The sequence below is a fragment of the Leopardus geoffroyi genome, chromosome B4, assembly GCF_018350155.1.
Source record: "Leopardus geoffroyi isolate Oge1 chromosome B4, O.geoffroyi_Oge1_pat1.0, whole genome shotgun sequence".
Classification (NCBI taxonomy): Eukaryota; Metazoa; Chordata; class Mammalia; order Carnivora; family Felidae; genus Leopardus; species Leopardus geoffroyi.
Window position 1 is genome coordinate 16,516,279 of NC_059341.1, and position 19,101 is coordinate 16,535,379.

Here is a 19,101-nt window from a genome sequence, read left to right on the forward strand (position 1 = left end):
GACTAGTGTGCAGAAAAATCAAGAATTGAAACGTTCAGCGTGCGGAAGCGATCCTCTGTGTAGTAACGCTAGCAAAGCCTTGGTCTCTCTATGAAATTACAAAACCACATTCAAGAAAGAAATCTGTGGATGACGACCATCTTCTTTAAGTGACCTACTTAACACAAAATTTGAATTTTGTTTCTGAACACACTTCTTGCCGATCCTGATTCAATAAGGAGTTAAAATAATAGTCAGATAGCTTACAGTTATCGGGCACTTGTTACACGTTAGGCCCTGGTTTGAGAGGTATTTATGAATTTTGCTCTTGAAAATAAGCCTACCAGTACCTAGAGCAGGTGCGGGACGTCAGAGGATAGATAATTCCCTGAAGAAGCTATCACCTTTTCTCAGTATGCCAAACACAGCAACGTCAGATGAAAATCTACTTTACTTTTTCCTATAGGCAGTGAATTCTTTACAGTTTTGAAAAGTTACATATGCTTATATTCTTAACTAATAAATTGTTTACAACGCCAGAGGATTTGACTTCGGGAAATAGCTGTCTTTAACATTTGTGAAATGCTACTTTTGGCATCGTTTCCTCTAGCATATGCCTCTGTAGGTACAGAGAGAATTATTATTCAAGTCACTGCAATTGTAAATCATTTATGAAAAAAGTCATTCAGGGTTCAATAGTATTTCATGGAGTGATCATTAACATATAATGTAGTATCCAACCCTAGAAGGACATATCTTTTATTTATTTATTTATTTTTTTTTTTTAACATTTATTTATTTTTGAGACACAGAGAGACAGAGCATGAACGGGGGAGGGTTAGAGAGAGAGAGACACACACAGAATCTGAAACAGGCTCCAGGCTCTGAGCTGTCAGCACAGAGCCCGACGCGGGGCTCGAACTCACGGACCGCGAGATCATGACCTGAGCTGAAGTCGGACGCTTAACCGACTGAGCCACCCAGGCGCCCCTAGAAGGACATTTCTAAGGCAGTCTGGTAGACGAGTATTTCCTCTTGACACATTATAAGTTACCTGTTATGTAAATGAGGTAGGACACTATTTTTTAGTTGGTTTCTTTAACTTACCCTAAAGTGATCTAAGCAATCATATGGTACTCAAGATAGTTTTAAAAACTGTATTTTTACTATACACAAAACATAATTACTAAACTAAAAGGAAACCATTGATAAGATGACTAATTATAAAATTGATTTAATATGAGTAAATTTTTATCGCTTTAATATTATGTTTTAAGTGAAAGCAGTCATATTTGGTGCCACTCATCCCAGAGATTTAAGACTAAAGAAATATAAAGACTTCCCCTTTTGATAATGTCGTCTCCTTGGTATAGTTTACAGTAAACATTTCTAGTTTTTGGTAAGATTTCAACTTTGGAGAACCAAAAGTTGAGTCTTCGCAGGTGACAAGAGTGAGTTCTGGCATGGGCTGTTGTTTGGGAAGGAAGGACACGTATCAGAAATATCTATCTAGGTCGTTATTGTGTATTTAAAGGTGTCCTAACATTTAGAGTTATCTAGAAAGGGTAATATATCTAGAAGGGGTAGTAACTCACAGGTAAGTTTAATTTAAACAGGAATTGAATCCACTGGAGAAACCACACTGACCCTAGGTTCCAATCCTGATCCACTAATCCTCCCCGCGTGTCTTAATCTCTCCGTCTCTACGTTCTTCCTCTGTAAAATGAAGGAATTGGGCTAGATACCTCCCAAGGTACATAAAGTACCAGCATACAAGAGCTGTGCTAACTCAAACTTTGTTTCCAGAACGCTTGGTATAAATGAGTGAATCTGCATTAATCTTCACTGATTTTTACATTCCAGAGTTTAATTTCATCCTGCTGTTATTTTCTTATTTATTTAAAGAAATCTACACAATAGGGTTTACTTCTCAGTAAGTAACTCCAGTATTGAATTCAGTTCGGTTTGTTAAGCCTCAGTCCACCTAATCACAACCTAATCAATGTCCTCAAGTGGGTATTTTCACCTCCCTTTGCAAGTACCTCTCCGCCAGATGCTAAGTCAACTGAGTGCAATGTTCAGGTCACATGACCTCTAAGACAGCCATTTGCACTCTTATGGAAGTGGGTGTAATAAATGTGAGATATGATTATTTGCCACTGAGTCGCTGTAACTTCCATTCACTTGAATTGGTCACACGAATGTGTGCCTATATTAAGCTAATGAAAAATTGGGGAAAATGGTAGCGACTTTCAGAGAGCTCAGCTGGTTACATCAGAACTGGAGAGTCTGGGCTTTGGTGTCATGAGACACTATCATGGTTTGTGAGGATTAAATGAACACGTACAGCGCTCTAAATAGAGTAAGTGGTAATTCTCACCTTTGACAAGAATACCCACCTGAGGGCGCCTGGGTGGCGCAGTCGGTTAAGCGTCCGACTTCCGCCAGGTCACGATCTCGCGGTCCGTGAGTTCGAGCCCCGCGTCGGGCTCTGGGCTGATGGCTCGGAGCCTGGAGCCTGTTTCCGATTCTGTGTCTCCCTCTCTCTCTGTACCTCCCCCATTCATGCTCTGTCTCTCTCTGTCCCAAAAATAAATAAACGTTGAAAAAAAAAATTAAAAAAAAAGAAAAAAAAAAAAAGAATACCCACCTGAGTTTGGTATTTTATTAAAGACAAAGGACAGTTTTGTGTTTGATGAACTCTTCAACGAACTAAAAGGAATATAGACAGAACAGAGAACTGTGGTTTTTAAAAACGTTCAGGTAGTAACAGATGAGAGTATTTGACCCTGGAGGGCTGAGGTGCTTGTGGCTTGTTTTTTTAATCCCAGATCAGGCCTGGCACAGAGTTCGAAGCAATGTAATTATGATTTATGAAGTGCCTAAGCAAAGCGTTGTTCCTGTTAGCCAAAGATTTTGTGCTTAGAATTTAAGCAAAATCTGAATGAAAAGAAAAAGTGAGTTTTAAAAATGTCATGAAATGAAATTCTTAGAATAAGTCCTGGAATGTAAGACTGGGTAATAATTTATGAGACTGGTGAATTGAAATGTTTATTAAACATTTTTATGGTAGAGGGGGCCTGGGTGGCTCAGTTGGTTGAGCGTTCGACTTCCAGCTCAGGTCGAGATCTCATGGTCCGTGAGTTCAAGCCTTGCGCCTGGCTCTGTGCTGACAGTTCAGAGCCTGGAGCCCGAATTGGATTCCATGTCTCCTTCTCTCTCTGCCCCTCCCCTGCTCACACTGTCTCTCTCTTTCTCTAAAAACTAAATAAACATTAAAAAAACATTTTTATGGTAGAAAACTCTGAATTTTATCCAAAATAAACCTTGCGCTCTAAAATGAAGTAAAAATGTTAATGTTTGGTGATAGAGAAATGAAAAGCACGTTCATACTGGCGTATAGGCGTATTCAAGGCGGTGGGTTGAAGCCTGGTCAGATCTGGGCTAGAAGTTCGGCAGGAATCTTAATAGATCTTACTAAGAATCTTACACTCTCACCTCCGTTTCTGTATCTGCCAATGGAGACAGTAGTTGTGCTTACCTCAGGTTGTTAGGAGAATCAAAGGAGAAATGTTTAGGCATGGTTTTTTATTACTTCCTTCAAATACATTTTGAGTCAAGTGCTTAATTGTGCACTTGATTTCATTGTCTTTTCCAAATGTCAGTCTGGTTTTTGTTTTTGCTTTTATTCTATAGGATTAACCAGTTCCTTGACTTCCGGACTCTGGATTGGACTTAACAGCCTGAGTTTCAACAGTGGCTGGCAGTGGAGTGGTGGGAGTCCATTCCGGTATTTGAACTGGTTACCAGGTAGAGTTCAGCTTGCCTGTGGATAAACTCATCTAAATTCAATTTATCTGGATACCATGGAGATCTTCATCATCTCACATATAGAGCTCAAAGAAAGGAATTGGGAGACCTTACCAAATTTAGACCATTTCTCATGTTGCTTTGAAATCTGCCAACGTGATTTGTGGATACTAAAACCTTAAGGTTATACCTGCTTCCCAGGATAGGGATTTGTCTGAGAGGATAATCACACAAATCAATACAGGATTCTGTGAAAGTATATATTTTCTGAGTATCCTTGATTTGCTAGGTATTATATTCAAAATCAAATTTTTGAATTTTACAGTGTTCCAATTGAAAGTGCATATGTATAAAATGTATACTTATGAGATATATATACTATGTAATGCTATGTAGTGTATTCGAAGATTTTATATGTATTTATATTTATACACACAAAAAGTATGAAATTAAGCAAATATAAATTATTTGGGGCTGGACAATTTCTCACTGTGAGCCTTGAGATATTTGCAACGTATCTGTCATTGTCATAATGATCTTAAGGTCTACATTAACATCATTTTCTCCTGTTGTTAATCTAATAGAGTTGGATTAAAACAATATTTCAGCCACAGATGATGATATTCTATACTAGCACAATAATTTATTAGCACTTTTGTTGGCAATTTTTAGTTTAATTGTTAAACACACACACACACACGTGTGCGCACACACACACACACAAACACACTTGGGTGATGATCAAGACTTTAACAGCGTTCTAATTTTTTGGAAGACAGAAAATGCTCGGAACTAACCAACTAATCATTGGTTTAAATTGATTTGCTTTTAACTCTGAAATTCCATTTCCAGTGCGTTCCTTCCATGCACAGTTACGGGACTGTCACTAGAGTCATCTCTATTTGCCTCTACAACATGGGAAATCAACATTGTAAGGCAATATCAGATGTCAGTTTTGTGGGTGAGGATTAAAGTCCAATTAAACGGGAGAATGGCAGTTGGGCTCAATCAGATCAATCAATAACGATCATATTTTTTTTTCAGGAAATAGAGTTTACTCTTTGTTGCTTAGTTATTGTATGTTGGGCAAGTCACTTTATTTACCTTAAAGTTTTGGAGTGATGACTGTAATATTTAATTTGCATTGCACTTGCATTCCCAGAGTTCAGTGAGAAAAGAGGGGGTATAACTTCAGTGAAAGTGAGGGATGAAACTGGAATATTAATGAGAAAGGAAAAGAAATTACACCAAATTCCTGAGAAGTAGTAGGCACAAGATCAAATCACCTTCTGAAATAATAGGAGAGTTTCTTCCAACTAAAATTAGAAACCTTGTGGAATATCAGCAATGGTCATTGCATAAAATTTTGATCAAGCAACACATAACCATGGTAGCCATTTACAGACAATTAATTGCTGTATTAAAGTCCTTATCACTAACAGTGGTTCGCTTTGTATGCTATTTCACTACTTCTAAAAATTTCTGACAAAAGCTTTACGGAGCAGGTGATGTGATTCTCATCTTGCAGGAAGGGAAAGTGAGGTCCAGGTCCGGGTTATATACATGTCGCAGGTCGCAAAGCAGAGTCATTAATAAATTGTGGCTCATCACCTTGGCTTCAGGTGTGAGACAGAACTAGTTTTCAGAGTACTGGTTTTAAAATCCTACATGAACGAGCAAAAACGCACGAGAGATGTGGGTATCATTGCCTGTATCCGTTGCCTTCCCGACGTTGACTTTATCTGGTTCTTTTATCAGTTTTCAGTAAGATAGGGGATGAGGGGTTAGCAGTTAAAACTCTTCGGTAGACTGGGTTGAAAATCTTGAGAAACAATCTTAGTTTCGCGTTTACTTGATTGGCGTTTCCTGTGTCATGTTGCTTCTCAAGCTTTCCTCCTCTTGTCTTTCTCCTCTTCACTGTCATCCTCTCTGTCTCCTCTCCGTAGTTGGAGAAAGTTTTCCCATGTTCAGAAATTCTCTCGTTTGCTCTTCACAGTTAGCCTTACTTAGCTGTTTGGTAGGTAGGTGTCCACCTTTTTTAAACGTGGCTGCTTTCGAGCATCACGTCTCTTGTATTTTGTTCAGTACCTCTCTGTTATACATAACCAAACCCAGTGTGAAGGCTGTTCAGGATTATAAGCCCTAGCTTTTCTTGTTGAAATTCTGGGGGGGAAAAGTTATTTCAGAGAAGCAAGCGTGTATAATCAACATTTTAGACACTGAAATGGTCCAACAACAAGTAAAGAAATAGACACGCAACATGTCTTTTGCTCTGCAGTCAGTCAGTAAAAGCTTTCTTGGTGAATTTGCGGCAGATGACAGAATGGAGATCCATGAAATCCCAAGGATGAAGACGTGAGGTTTTGGGGGGCTATTTACTTGTATCACCTATGATAATCCCGCTGTGATTTTTCCTTTTCCCCAAAGGAAGTCCATCAACAGAACCTGGAAAAAGCTGTGTGTCATTAAATCCTGGGAAAAATGCTAAATGGGAAAATCTGGAATGTGTTCAGAAGCTAGGCTATATTTGCAAAAAAGGCAACACAACTTTGAATTCTTTTGTGATTCCCTCTGGTGAGTGATCCATTTGATCTGAAGTATGTAAAATATTATCACTGAAAGAAGAAAATCATAGCTTACATAACTGCATGAAATGAGAGGTTTTGTTGATAACTTATGGAGTAAATATAATGACGTTCCTACAGAATTTCTTTTTGTTGGTTACTGGTGATGGGCAATAACATTTCCGGAGTGTGCTGTGGTGTTCGGGCATGCACAAAGCCTTTGAAAGAACAGAAATCAGAATTCTGTCCTCACAGCAGCCCTGTGAGGTAGGCATAATTATTCACACATTCTAGATGAGGAAAAGGATATTAAGAGGATATATAAAACTTGCACATGTGACAAAACTGGAATCCAAGAGAGGAAATAAATATCTGAAAGGGATGTTTTTATTATATTCTCACTGTTTAAGGCACCGTATAGGCTCTAATGCTGTAAGTTTAGCATCTCAGATGGAAATCTTCACAGAAATGGGATAAAACATCCCAAAAGTACTAACTTACTTTTACATTTAGGATAGACTCTGGGAAAAGAATCCAATTATGCTCTCTCTTATACTTTTATAGAAGAATTAAATTACTAAGGCATTTTTGCCTTGACGAAAAGCAAACAATCTACACTTTTTTCACTATAAGCTGTTTTTGGAGAGACACTTAATGCTCTAAAGGGCTGTATGGCTGGATGGATGGCTGGATGGATTCTGCTGGAGAAACTGGACAGTGTGGCATTCTTGACTTTTCTCCTGGACTTTTAAAATCAATTTCATTGCCTGGCTGTAAAGTCAAAAGGCACAAAGTGATAGCAAATAATAGTATTTTCCTTCCACCTCTTACCTCAAACACCCATTTCTCCTCCCTGGTAAAGAACTGTTCCTGGGTGTTTATCCTCACCTGGTTACTCAATAAATATATAAAAAAAAATATGCTGATAATTATTTTTTTCTGTTTTATGCAAAAGGAAGCATCCTGTATGTATATTCTCGACTTTTTTCCACTTAAAAATTTTGGACATCTTTCCATATGATACATAAATAGCCTCTTTGTTTCTATGGCTGCACCATAGCCATTGCAGAGAGAGACCATGTAGACTTTTTCACCAGTCACCTATTAATGGACCTTCAATTTACTTCCAACTTTTTATTATTACAATCTTAGACTGACTGACTTTTTACACGTGCCATTTCATGCATGTGATCATTCCTCGCAGTGGAGTTGCTGGATCAGAGAGTGGGTGTGTTTGCAATTTTAATAGATAGAGATATGGTCGAGATCTCCAGATAAGGGTCATGGTTCTTGGGTTTGATATTTACAGAGGCACCATTTTGACTGCAGGCATTGTCCAGGAGACCTCAGTCGCCTTTGTACTTCATATCCTCTCTTCCCTCCCATAGGAGAAATAGTATGATTCTTTCTTCTTGGAAAAGCTCATACAGTTCTTCAGAAGATTTGGAATTGCCACTTTGGGGAAGAGGAGAATAGTTGTTTTATGCTTCCCTGGTACAGGAAGCAGAATTCTGGAATTTAGCCTTGTTCTTAACTCCCCAGTTGTAGGTTCCTCATCTGTAAGGGGAAATATTAATACCTGTTCTTTCTGTGAAAATTCATTCATACTGTCAAGACTTCAGTAAGTTATTCTTATCTCTCTACAATACCTGCCTTGTTTCACCTGCTAACGTTCACTTTGACATTGGTTTTTGAATTTCTCTATATTTCCTGGGTTAACCGTTCTGTCTTATCTATAAATTCAAATAAGCCAGAGCTTGGAAAAGCATATGAGAGTGAAAATGACACAGTACCCATGATTGGTGACCCTCCAGGGCAAGAGTTCTACCTTGTACCTTGTTGGTCCTTCCAATGCTACCCTGTTTGTTCCCAAATCCTGGGTCTCTAAACCTGAACTTCCCCGTTCGGTAGCCACTTAACCACAAGTGGCCATTGAGAGCATGAAGCCTGGCTAGTTTGAATTGAGATGTGCCCTATGTGTAAAATACATACTGCATTTCCAAGACTTAGCATGCGAAAACATAAAATATCTCATTATTTATTTTTTATCGATTACACGTTGAAATGAAAATATTTTGCGTTAAATAAAATATATTATTAACATTAAATTTACCCATTTCTATTTACTTTTATTTAACGTGGCTACTAGCAAATCTAAAACTATGTATGTGGCTCTCATTTGTGGCTTACATTATCTCCGTTGGACGGTGTCGCTCTACAGGAACGGGTGATCTTTTGTGGCTGTCCCATGGAACTCCTTTTCATTGGTTATCTTCATGTTTTAAGATATTTTTTAAGGTTATCCATTCAGTTTTTGAGATCCTCAGCATTTGCTGCATTTTCAGTTTCCTAGGTAGCAAAATCAAAATATCCCACCAGAGGGCTCCAGAGTTATACTAAGTTTTTTTCTTTCTTTCCTTCTTTCTTTCTTTCTTTCTTTCTTTCTTTCTTTCTTTCTTTCTTTCTTTCTTTCTTTCTTTCTTTCTTTCTTTCTTTTCCTTCCTTCCTTCCTTCCTTCCTTCCTTCCTTCCTTCCTTTCCTTTCCTTTCCTTTTCTTTTCTTTCTTTTTTTTTGTAACGTGACAGTGTGCAATATCTCAATTGTATTCAGGGGCTAGAATTTTTAAGTATGTGCATTTTTTACTGTTACAGTGATGCAGTCATCGTGGGTGACCGTTTACTTAAATGACTACTGTAAACTGAATCCTGGACTCAAACAAAGATGTGGCAGACAGTCCCAGTCTTTAAGGAAAAATGGCTTTAAGGGATTCATGAAATGAATAACAAACATTCACTGTATTGAACATTTACTAAGGCAGCACATCTGAGAACATGTACTACCAAACACATATACTAATTAACGTTCATTTGGTAATACGGTCCCTCTGTAAGCAAGGTGCATTGCTAAACTGCAGTTTGAAATCGTTTCTGTAAATGGTAATGCAAAGCTGCCATGTAGCACATATATCTTATGTTCTTTTTCTTGACCAACATTCATCACACCTGCCATATGGCAGGCCCATGCCGGTTCTAGGGCATACAAGGATGAATAACATGAGTCTCTGCCCCCACACATCTTTCCCTTCACTTTCCCCAGCTCATGACTATTACAGTACATTTTTTTGCAATGCGAAATCAAGATTTATGAAATTTGGCCGTAACTATTAGTAGTAATAATTAGGATGTTGGCCACTATGACCTATTGACTTAAATAATAATTGTGTGGTATTTGCAGTTTATAGGAACGTTATCTCAGATGCTTTGTAGTTCAGAAGAACACAGTGAGGATGGGTAGTTTAATATTAGTACGGTTAATATGGTTATATTATATATGGTTACTTTGGTTCATGTGATGTGACTTGCCCAAGGTCACACAACTTGTGGCAAACTCAGGTGTTGCCTGAAAGACTTCTGAATCTAATTCCCTGTGACCACCACAGGATCACATGCCATCTTGTGGGAGCAAGCCAGAGGCAATGGGCTGGGGCAGAGGCACAGGTGGCCAGCTCATGCTGCTGTGGTTGGTCTCTGTGGCTCGTTGTTGGCCCTTCTGCCCCTACCCATTCTATTCCCCATTTTCACCCAGTTTTTGTGCTTGTTTTCTGAGTATTGCCCTTCTTCTGAGGAATGATTGGCTCCCTAGTGTCCACAAAATCAAAGTAAATTGAAATCTTTTAAGGAACGTATTGTATGTCAAATCTTTTGTGCCTCCAACATTTACATAACATGCTTAGTACAGGTTTGCTGACGATAAAATGCGACGATCTGTTGCATCTTAGTGTGGCTTTGTAGGTATAATTTTTTTAAAAAAAGAGTTTTCACATGTAGCTTTATTTTATTTTATTATTATTTTTTAAATGTTTATTTTTGAGAGAGTGAGACAGTGTGAGTAGGGGAGAATCAGAGAGAGGAGGAGACAGAGAATCTGAAACAGGCTCTGAGCTGTCAGCGCAAAGCCTGGTGTGGGGCTCGATCCCACGAATCATGAGATCCTTGCGCCGAGGTCATACAATTAACCGACTGAGCCACTCAGGTACCTGTAGTTTTATTTTAAAATGAAAGATGGATTCGTATAGTTTTTAGTTGAAAAGCAAACCCAACCTGGTTTATCTTTTGTGAATATGTATGCCAAAGATGAAAAACAAATATTACCTTTAGTTGCTTATAACTATGAACTGTTTTTTTATATAGAATGATGGAAAATTTTGTTATAACGAGAACAACCTTCCCTCTTAAATGATTTCCAAACTCTTTTTTCTCTAGAAAGTGATGTGCCCACTAACTGTCCAAGCCAGTGGTGGCCATATGCAGGCCACTGTTACAAGATTTACAGAGAGGAGAAGAAAATCCAAAGAGATGCCTTGACTGCATGTAGGAAGGAAGGTGGTGATCTAGCCAGTATCCACAGCATCGAGGAATTTGACTTTATCTTCTCCCAGCTGGGATATGGTGAGATATGGTGGGATATGGTGAGATATGGTGGGATATGCCTAGTGAACCTTCAAATCTGTAATATGTTTTGCTCCTCCCGCTCTCCTCCCATCACTAGAAAATTTAATCATAAATGTTAAACTTAGTGATTTAAAATTAATAGTTAGATTATTTAATACAATAAATATTAATCATGCATGAAAGTAAAACATTGTTTAGAAATTTAAAGAGTTTGTATCACAAAGAGAGAATTTGACTTATTTTTCTTTTGATATGTAATCAATTAATAGGTAGTTTAAAAAATACTGTTTTTCCCTGTATAATCCGGATTCAGAGCAGCCTACCTTAAATTTGTCAATAATATTTCATTTATTGGAAGTATTTGTGTATATGTATTTTCTTTCTTTTTTAAAAGATCTTTCTCTCTCTTTTTTAAAAGTTTATTTTATTTTGAGGAGAAAGAGAGAGCGAGCATGAGTGGTGGGGGGGGGGGGCAGAGAGAGAGGAGACACAGAATCGGAAGCAGGCTCCAAGCTCTGAGCTGTCGGCACAGAGCGTGACGTGGGGCTTGAACTCAGGAACGGTGAGATCGTGACCTGAACCAAAATTGGATGCTTTAACCGACTGAGCCACCCAGGTGCCCCTGTATTTTCTTTCTTTGTGCCCATGTTTTCTCTCAGCAGAAACATCTCTAAATCTCATATTCTGGATTTTCCTTTCTTTTTTAAGTCTATGTATGTATTTTGAGGGAAAGAGAGAGCAAGCAGGGGAGAGGCAGAGGGAGAGAGGGGAGAGAGAAAGAATTCCAAGCAGGCTCCGCACCACCAGTGCGGAGCCCGATGCAGGGCTGGAACCCACCAACTGTGAGATCATGATCTGAGTTGAAATCAAGAGTCGAACTCTCAACCCACTGAGCCACCCAGGTGCCTTTATTGTCTTTGTTAACCTAGCTAGTGCTGTCACAGTGTTGAGCAGCAAAAAAACAAAACAAAACAACCAGGATATTTTATTGGGGTGGTTGGGTATTGGCCTAAATCTTTTAAAGAAATTTATGCCTCCATTGTTAGGGATGTAATTTAAAGATTATATAGAACATGTACTAAACAAAATATTGCAAAGCTTTCAAAAACTGGTTCTGTCAACAAACAAACCAACAAACAAAACACTGGGGAGAAGGAGCTGGGGACACTCACCCCGAAGGGGAGGCGGCGGGGAGGAACCTAACGATAACGGGCCTTCGGCGATACCTGCTGATTAAGTGTTTATCATTTTCTGCTTCCACCCATGGGACTTCTAAATAGCTGCAGCTGTCCATTTCCAGCCAGCAAAACAAGAGGAAATGGCTGGTGACGATGGTGAGGGCTGCTTCCTGACTCGTAGAGCCTGAACGTTGATAGGAGTCCGTGGCGAGGGGAAAAGACCAAACAGTTGACAAATAGACAGGAATTGGTAAAGTCGTCCCAGAGAGAGATTGCAAAGACCCCAAAGCACTAGGACTCCTACACCGGTGCCAGATGGGATTTTTTTCCCCTGCGCCTATGTTCCTGCGCTCACTAGGCCCTGATGGTAGCCTGCTGCCGCCTGGACGCCATTTCTCGATTTTATATTTACTCGTTCTGGAGAAACCAGACTAGACGATAATAATGGGATCAAGACTGATAGGTCTGAATAATATCACGACCTACGAGTCATGATACGTATAGCAGGTGATAAAGTGTTACAAATGAATCCGTGAAAAACGGATTCGTTAAGAGGCCATAGGCCCAAAGAGCAAATTTTGCTCTACTTTCTATAACATGATGCAGTAATAGCAGAAGCTGATATGTTTATTGCTATAGTTATGTAGCGAAGCTGGTGGCAAAGGTTGCTTCTATTTATTTACTTATTTATTAGTTTTTTATTGAAGTATAATTGACATACTTTTTATCAGTTTCAGGTGTACAACCTTGATTGCACATGTGTGTTCATTGCATCGTGATCACTACACTAAACCTGGTTACCTGCATTGACTCTGGTCACCGTGCTGTGCATTACACTTCCGTGATTTTTGAATTTCATAACTGGAAGTTTGAACCTCTTGGTGCCCTCACCTATCTCCCCCCAACCCCCTGCTTTTACTTCTGGCAACCACAAATCTATTCTCTGTATCTGAGCTTTGTTTTGTCCATACATTTGTTTTGCTTTTCATTTTAAAAAACAAGGCTTTTTAAAGTGTTTATTTACTTTGGAGAGAAAGAGTGACAGAGCGCAAGAGGGGGAGGGGCAGAGGGAAGGAGACACAGAATCGGAAGCAGGTTCCAGGCCCTAGGCTGTCAGCACAGAGCACAATGTGGGGCTCGAACTCACTAGCCGTGAGATCATGACCCAAGCCAAAGTCCGATGCTCAACCAACTGAGCCGCCCAGGCGCCCCTCATTTGTTTTGCTTCTTAAATTTACATATACGTGAGAGCAAATGGTATTTGTCTGTGTCTGATTTATTTCACTTAGCATAATACCCTCAAGGTCCATCCGTGTTGTCTGTTGTCGTAAATGGGAAGATTTTATTCTTTTTTTGAAACAAATTTTTGAATGTTTATTTTATTTACTTTTGAGAGAGAGGAGGAGGGTGCAGAGAGAGATGGAGAATAAGAATTTCAAGTAGGCTCTGCCCTGTCAACGCAGAGCCCGAAGGAGCGTTTGATCTCATAAACTGTGAGATCATGACCTGAGCCGAAATCAAGAGTCAGATGTTTAACCGACTGAGCCACCCAGGTGCCCCTAGAAAGTTTTTATTCTTTTTTTATGGCTTTAATAGTATTTGAGTGTGTGTGTGTGTGTACATGCAATGGAACATTTATATATATACATACCATATCTTCTTTATTCATCCATTGATAGACACCTAGGCATTTCTATATAGTGGCCATTGTAGATAGTGCTGCAATGAACATGGGGGTGCATATATCTTTTTGAGTTAGTGTTAGTGATTTTTTTTTGAAAAATACCCAGAAGTGAAACTGCTGTATCATCTGGTAGTCCTACTTTTAATTTGTTGAAGAACCTCCATACTGTTTTCCACAGTGGTTGCAACAATTTACTTTCCCACTAAGAGTGCATGAGGGTTCCCTTCTCTCCACATCCTCGCAGACACTCGTTATTCTTGTCCTTGTGAGAATAGTCATTGTGATAGGTGTCGGGTAATATCTCATATGGCTTTAATTTGCATTTCCCTGATGGTTGGTGATTTTGAGCATCTTTTATTATGTGTCTATTGGCCATCTATATGTATTTTTTGGAAAAATTTCTATTCAGATCCTCTGCCTATTTTAAAATCAGATTGTTTTTTTGTTATTGGACTGTATGAATTCTTTAGTTTATATGTAAACCATTAATGAATATGTGATTTTCAAATGTCTTTTTCCATTCAGTATGGTTGCTTTTTCATTTTGTTGATAATTTCCTGTGCTGTGCAGAAGCTTTTTAGTTTGATGTCCCATTTGTTTATTTTTGCTTTTGTTGCCATTGCCTTTGGAGGCAGAGCCAAAAAAGTATTACCAAGAGCATTGTCAAAGAGCTTACTGCTAACATTTTCTTCTAGGAGTTTTATGGTTTCCAGACTTATATGTAAGTCTTTATTTTGAATTAATTTTTGTGTATGGTATAAGATAGTGGCCCTGTTTCATTCTTTTGTAAGTGGCTTCCAGTTTTCCTAACAACATTTACCGAAGAGACTGTCCTTTCTCCAATCCATGAGCATGGACTATCTTTTTATTTGTGTCTTCTTCAATTTCTCTCATTTGTGTCTTAGAATTTTCTTTTACCTTCTTGGTTAAATTATTCCCCAGTATTTTATTCTTTTTGATGCAATTGAAAATACGATTGTTTTCTTAATTTCTCTTTCTTATAGTTCATTGTTAGTGTATAAAAAGGCAACAGATTTTTTATTAAATTTATTTGTATCCTGCAACTTTATTCAATTTATTCGTTTTGACATTTTTTTTCTTTTGGTGGAGTCTTTGGGGTTGTCTGTAAAATCATGTCAAAACAAATCCTGATAGTTTTACTTATTCCTTTCTAATTTAGATGCCTTTTATTTTTTATTCTTACCTAATTGCTTTGGCTAGGACTTCCAATATTATGTTGAATAAAAGTGGCAAAAGTGCCATCCTTGTCTTTTTCCTGTTCTTAAGGGAAAAACTTTCAACTTTTCACATTCAGTATGTTAGCTGTGGGCTCACAATATATGCCTTTATTATGTTACTGTACATTCTGTCTATTCCCAATTGGCTGAAAGATTTTATCATAAATGGATGTTGAATTTTGTCAAATGCTTTTTCTGTCTCCCTTGAGATGATGATATGATTTTTATTTTCATTTTGTTAGTGTAGTGCATCACATTAATTGATTCTCAGATATTGAACCATCCCTGCATCCCTGGAATAAATCCCAAAGGTCATGATCCTTTTAATGCATTGTTGAATTCTGTTTGCTACATTTTATTGAGGATTTTTTCATCTATGTTCATGAGGGATATTGGCCTATAATTGTGTGTGTGTGTGTGTGTGTGTGTGTGTGTGTGTGTGTGTGTGTTATCTTTGTCTGCTTTTGGTATTGAGGCAATATTACACTCATAAAATGAGTTTTGGAGCTTTCCTTCCTGTTCAATTTTTTGGAAAAGTTGAGAAAAGTAGGTTTCAAGTTTTCTTTGAATGTTTGGTAGAATTCATTGGTGAAGTCATCTGACCCTAAACTTTTTTTGTGGGGGGAAGTTGATTACTGATTACTTCTCCTTACTATTAATTGGTCTGTTCAGATTTTGTATTTCTTTAAGATCCAGTCTTAGAAGATTGTATATATCTAGGAGTTTATCAAGTTCTTCTAGTTTGTCCAATTTGGGGGAATATAATTGCACATAGTAGTATCTTATGATACTTTGTATTTCTTTGGTATCAGTTGTAATTTCTTCTTTTTCATTGCCATCTTTATTTATTTGCACCTTCTCTCCTTTTATATGATTGAGTCTAGCTAAAGGTTTGTCAGTTTTGTTTATCTTTTCAAAGAACCAGCTATTAGTTTCATTGATCTTTTTTGTTACCTTTTTAGTCTCTCTTTCATTTATTTTTGTTTTGATCTTTTTTATTTCATTCCTTCTACTAACTTTGGGTTTTATTTGTTCTTTTTCTAGTTCCGTTAGGCATAAAGTTAGATGTTTAGTTTTCTTTTTGTAGTTGATCTCTTGTTTCATACCATCTTCGTATATTTATTGACACTTACTTTGTGGTCTAGCATGTGGTCTTTCTTGGAGAGTGTTCCTTTTGTACTTGAAAAGAATGCATATTCTGCTGTTTTTGGATGGAATGTTGTGTATGTGTAAATTACTTACCTCCATTTCTTTAAGTTTTTTTCTTGGGTTTTATCTTGTTTCTTTTTTCTTTTTTTAATTATTTGGAATATATTCTTCTGGTTTAAAAAAATTTTTTTTTAATTTATTTATTTTTGAGAGACAAAGTGAGACAGAGCATAAGTGGGGGACGGGGAGAGAGAGAAGGGGGACACAGAATCTGAAGCAGGTTCCAGGCTCCAAGCCATCAGCACAGAGCCTGATGCAGGACTCGAACTCATGGACTGAGAGATCATGACCTGAGCCCCAAGTTGGATGCTCAACTGACTGAGCCACCCAGGCGCCCCCTCTGTTTCTTCATTTTGTTTGCCTCTCTATGTGAAACAGTAATCTCTCTCAGTCTTAAAGTGGTGGCCCTGTGTGGGCATCATCCTTACCATTTAACTTGGCTCTGCTCATTACTCGTTTCTTGAACCGTTCTTGCAATTGTTTCAGACTTATGGGGACCAGACGTACAGTCCCTCCTGGCTACCGGAGCCCAAGATTCGATGGGCATCCTTGGTGCTGGCTGTGCATGGAAATGCTGTGAGGAAGCAGAATGGTACCTGCTGTTTCTGGGGCTGCAGTAGTGGCATGGGGCATGGGGCCCTTGCCCCTACCTCTGGAAGGGCTGCAGCATCAGTGTGGTGGGGTGGGCAATAGTGGATCAGATTGATAGGGCAAAAATGGTGGCCACCAGTGCCAGCGCAAGCAAGGTAGAGGAGGAAGGTAAAATGGTGCCTGTCAACATCTTTCTCTGGAGAGAGTTCCAACAGGCTTTTGCCCCTCTGGCAGAAGTTTTAAGATGATCAAGTGAATCTCCTTTGCATGTGGTCTAGGCTCTGCTTTTTCCCCGGGCCCTGGGGTGAGTAAGTCCACATGTGAGATCTTCACGAGTGGATTCTCTGTTCCCTCCAGCTCTATGGTTCTCTTGGATTTAAGCCCCATTGGTTTTCAAAGCCAGGCATTTGGGGGGATTATCTCTCCAGTACACATCCTGAGAGTGGGGGGTGCCTGGTGTGAGACACAAACCCATTACTCCCTGAGGAGAAGTTCCATATCTGTGAGACCCTCCTGATGGTGGGTGGCTACACCCTGGTGGAGTTTTTGGCAAGACGAGGTCTCTGTTTCTCCTACCCGTATTTCAGTTTTTGTTGTACTGTAGTTGTTCAGCTGGTTCTCAGGTTCCTTTCAGAGGGAATTGTTCCATATGTAGCTATAGATTTGTTGTCTGCATGGGAGGACGTTAGTTCAGGATCCTTCCATGCGGCCATCTTGAACTGCCTCTGGCAAGGTTGCTTTTCTTAAAATTTATTTTTCTTAATGTTTATTTATTTTTGAGACAGAGAGAGAGAGAGAGCATGAATGGGGGAGGGTCAGAGACAGAGAGGGAGACACAGACTCTGAAGCAGACTCCATGTTCTGAGCTGTCAGCGCAGAGCCCGACACGGGGCTCAAACTCACAGACCGTGAGATCATGACCCGAGCCGAAGTCGGAAGCTCAACCGACTGAGCCACCCAGGCACCCCAGAGGTTGCTTTTCAATTCAGAAGAGGAATTAATAAATGTTTACTAGGGAACCCTTCCCTTTTTTGTCATGGATAAGACTTCTTTATTTAAAACCGTGAAAATAATATGGATAAAGGTAAAGAAAAGTTGTAAAATTATTATTTCTGGATCAAAAGCCTAGAAAAATTTTTCTAGCTAGTTGAGATAATTATCTTTTTTTTTTGGATATTTTTTGTACTGATTGTGGAAATAGAGTGGAGAAATTGGGACTTGCGCACCTAGGTTATGACTACATCAACTAAGACAGCTTCCCTAACAGACTCGTAGCAATTGGTTTAACGACTTTTTCCGCTTGTGTATTATATATTTTTGTAGAGTGTAGGCTGTGTTTAGGAATTACAAAAGCTAGATGGGGGTGCACAATGTAGTAAGAAAAAATGTTCTAGGGAACTCTTAGCACTTTATTTTAACTGTGGGCCTTGGGAGTTTCGGGTTTTATTTTTATTTTATTTACTTATTGCGGGGGCGAGGGGAGAGTTTAGGTTTTTATTAGCTTTGAACCTAAATCCTGAAAGGGCATATGAGGTCATTTTGAAGCCTACATTTGCTGCCCAAAAGATCATGAGCTGCCAAATTAAGTGAAAGGAAAAGGGTTTCATCCTGGCACCCTCATTCATGCCTCATGGTGCTGGAAACATCTGCTGGGGCTGGCAATGGGCCAATCAGTGACTTCTCCAAAAGCAAGTTGGGAGACAACGTTTAGGAGGAAGAGATTAAACCATTTAGGGAGATTCCTATTTAGTGTGGCATTTTTCTCATTTTCTACTACAACATCATCTTTATAGTCCTTTGGCAAGTAATTTTATTTTTGCCATTTAATTTTTTTTTAACGTTTTATTTATTTTTGAGACAGCGAGAGACACAGCATGAACAGGGGAGGGTCAGAGAGAGGGAGACACAGAATCTGAAACAGCCTCCAGGCTCTGAGCTGTCAGCACAGAGCCCGACGCGGGTCTCGAACTCACGGACCGCGAGATCATGACCCGAGCCGAAGTCAGCCGCTTAACCGACTGAGCCACCCAGATGCCCCTATTTTTGCCATTTAAAGGACAGAAGTCAAGCATTCATGATGAAATTTCCAATAGAATAAATTAGATATTCATTAATTTTTTTTTAATTTGCAAATGTATGTTTCTAGGCATGAAGACTTAGGCCTTACATTTTGTTCCATTTTAGTTGTAATATTTTTGGAATTATAACTACAGATAAGGTCAATAATGTTCTTCATAGAACTTTAAAACAAAATGATGACATTTTGTATCTGTACCTGGTTATTTTTGTTTTAATGTTTATTTGTTACTTAGTTGAGTTTGTCTGGTATTTTATGGTGAACATGATTACAGATTCATTTATATTTATAGACCAATAAATAAGTCCTAAATGTCGGGA

General features: G+C 38.8%; 1 protein-coding gene across 1 annotated transcript in view; it reads left to right on the forward strand.

Moving 5' to 3' along the window:
• Positions 1-19,101, forward strand: part of MRC1 (mannose receptor C-type 1) — a 105,561-nt gene that overhangs the window by 26,870 nt on the left and 59,590 nt on the right. The window contains exons 5-7 of the mRNA XM_045462925.1: positions 3,676-3,789; positions 6,217-6,363; positions 10,616-10,801. Of these exons, the coding sequence (XP_045318881.1) occupies positions 3,676-3,789; positions 6,217-6,363; positions 10,616-10,801 (447 nt within the window). The remainder of the gene's footprint in view (positions 1-3,675; positions 3,790-6,216; positions 6,364-10,615; positions 10,802-19,101) is intronic.